Source organism: Triticum aestivum, chromosome 7D, assembly GCF_018294505.1.
Source record: "Triticum aestivum cultivar Chinese Spring chromosome 7D, IWGSC CS RefSeq v2.1, whole genome shotgun sequence".
In the NCBI taxonomy this organism is placed as follows: Eukaryota; Viridiplantae; Streptophyta; class Magnoliopsida; order Poales; family Poaceae; genus Triticum; species Triticum aestivum.
In genome coordinates, this window is record NC_057814.1 from 613,053,345 (window position 1) to 613,056,034 (window position 2,690).

Here is a 2,690-nt window from a genome sequence, read left to right on the forward strand (position 1 = left end):
AAAAGAATAATAGAGATGCTACATACAACCTGAATATATGTATTTACTGGTGGTGTCTATAAGGACAACATATCCGGTCTTTACCTGAATCTACGAACTATTATATCGATCATGTTGAGTTATGTCTGCATAGCCTGTCTTCGAATGCTTATATAAGCTCAATGTATCATTTCTGCTTATTTTTTGATAAATTTTCATGTGACCACCAATGTTATAAAACATAATTCTCTTTCTGAGGATGCATATTTTTGAACTGTTCATCATCTTTGTTAATATATTCTATCCAATATGTTATCTACGTCTAAAACCCAATTTAAATTTCATATTTTATTCATAGATAATGATTTACTGTATACCCGGCAGCGGTGCTGCCGGGTGCGGCAAGCCGCACTTCCTACCTAGTATTCAATAAAGTGATAGTAGATTTTGACTGTACATGGATAGTTGGAGTATCCTTTATACTTTGACTACATTGTTGATCTATGCAGATGTAGTTCGAAAGGATTGCGCTCAATCACATCAGTTGGAGCGTAATCAGATTTGCTATTTCTGCATTTTGGTTTTGCTGATTTCATTGAGGGCCCATAGAAAATATTGAAATATATAGGTCGATAATATAAAAGTCTATCTAAAAACCCCTGTCATTTGTGATGTCAAATTCTCTCCGTTCAAATTGTTGGCTTATAACTGATTACTCACCTGATCATTATCCTTAATCATTTCAATTATGACCTGCAAAAAAATTATGACACAACTAATTTTAGATCGTCTTACTTATTTTACATTAGAATAATTTTAAAGTTGCTTCCATCTTTACAACATGTAATAATAATATCATCAAAGACGAAGTATTATTCTATATTTAAATGTAAAATACACATATAGCAATCGATACAAACATAAATCAAGGAAAAACTTGAGCCACCATGCCTCTTATTTAGTTCTTTTAGGGAGCCTCCTCTTTACTCACCGTGGCTCTTCTGATGCAAGGAAATCATGCCAGCCACTACCGCGAGAGCTCGATCCTGCGGCCCGCCCGGCGCCGAAGCAATCTCAGCCTCATCCCGGAGGTGACCGGCCTTTTTCCGTGCCGCGGCGCCCTTCTCCCCTTCCATAAGCTCTCTGACCAACGCCGCCACCTCCTCCCGCGGGACAACCGCTCCGTCCTTACCGAGGGGAGGCCTCTCCCACAAAGCCAGGCCCACCCGATCCGACGACAGTATCACCGCGTTCATCCTCTGCTCAGCGTACAACGGCCACGCCACCATCGGCACGCCCGCCGCCACGGTCTCCAGCGTGGAGTTCCATCCGCCATGAGACATGAACCCTCCCACGGCGACGTGGTTAAGGATCTCCACCTGCGGCGCCCATAGTGGCACAAGGAGCCCTGTACCGTTAATCCTCTCGACAAACCCGTCGGGCAGATAGCTCAGCGGGTCGGCATCGGTAGCGGCAGTGCCGAGGTAGGCCGCGCTGCTGTCCTTGTCGTTGGGGTGGTGCACCACCCAGAGGAACCTCTGCCCGCTCGCCTCCAGCCCAGCCGCCAGCTCGGCCGTCTGCACCGTGGACAGCGTGCCGCCGCTGCCGAAGGACACGTACAAGACCGAGCCGTCCGGCTGGTTGTCCAGCCACCGTAAGCAGCTGTGCTTGACCTCGTCGGAGTCGGCGGACCGCCGCCGGGTGAATGGACCCACAGCGTACGCCGGAGGGTAGGCGCCCTTGTCAGAAAGCTCTTTGAACGCCAGCAGCGTCTCGTGCTCCAACGCGTCCATGGTGTTGACGATGAAGCCTTCCGCGAGAAGGTAGTCGCGCCCGAGGTCGATCATGAGCTGGTACACGGGGTCAGAGCGGTTCTGGAGGGGCTCGAGGAGATCGGCGCCGTGTAGCGGCACGCACCCCGGGAGCAGCACGGGCTCCGGGAGGTCGCGGCACTCGCAAGTGGTGGTCCTGGCGAGCTCTGGGATGTAGAGAAACGATAACAGCGACATGAGGTTGGAGGTGTAGAGGACGTACCCAGGCAGACCCATCTCCTTGCCGACGGCGAGCGCCGCGGGGCAGAGCATGTCGGTGATGAAGGCAGTGATCCCGGCCGGGGAGTCGAGGAGGGAGCGTAGTAGGTCGCGTAGCTGTGGCAAGGCACGGCTGATGACGGTGAGGATGCGAGTCACCAAGTGCGCATCGGCGGGGAGGTCATCGATGGACACCTCCGGGAGCGCGGCGACGGAGACGCCTGGCGGGAGGGAGGCGAGCGGTGAGGAGTGGCCGGGCGAGGACAGGCTGGCGTAAGTGATGACTGTGACGGTGAAGCCGTGGTGCACGGCGAGGCGCTTGGCCAGCTCGGAGGCCGGGAGGACGTGGCCCAAGCCGGAGCTCGTGAGGATGACGACGTGTGGCGCCTGTGCCATGACCAGGAAAACGAGCTAGGACGTGACGCCGTGGTAGCTAGCTAGTGTGCCCCCTGCGTTTATTCGGCAGCAAACACGTACGCATATATACTGCTTATAAGAAGGAGGATCGTAGTACGAGCTACAGAAAAGAAAAGCGTGAGGTAAACGTTTCCAATCTGGCGGTTGTAACGCTCGTGTCGGCCACCACACGCGGTCTGACACGTACTACGTGCCCCATGCATGGGGCCCCACGCATGCCAGCATCTAGAAACCTCATCGCACCGCCCATACATAACTCCTCCG

The 2,690-nt window shown here is 52.7% G+C and overlaps 1 protein-coding gene across 1 annotated transcript; it reads right to left on the reverse strand.

Moving 5' to 3' along the window:
- Nucleotides 1–473: 473 nt before the first annotated feature.
- On the reverse strand, nt 474–2,480 carry LOC123168951 (hydroquinone glucosyltransferase). Its single transcript, XM_044586813.1, has 2 exons — nt 971–2,480; nt 474–732 (listed from the first exon to the last, which is right to left on the reverse strand). Exons 1-2 carry the CDS (start codon nt 2,403–2,405, stop codon nt 722–724), a joined length of 1,446 nt encoding a protein of 481 aa, XP_044442748.1. The 5' UTR covers nt 2,406–2,480; the 3' UTR covers nt 474–721.
- Between the last annotated feature and the right edge of the window lie 210 nt (nt 2,481–2,690).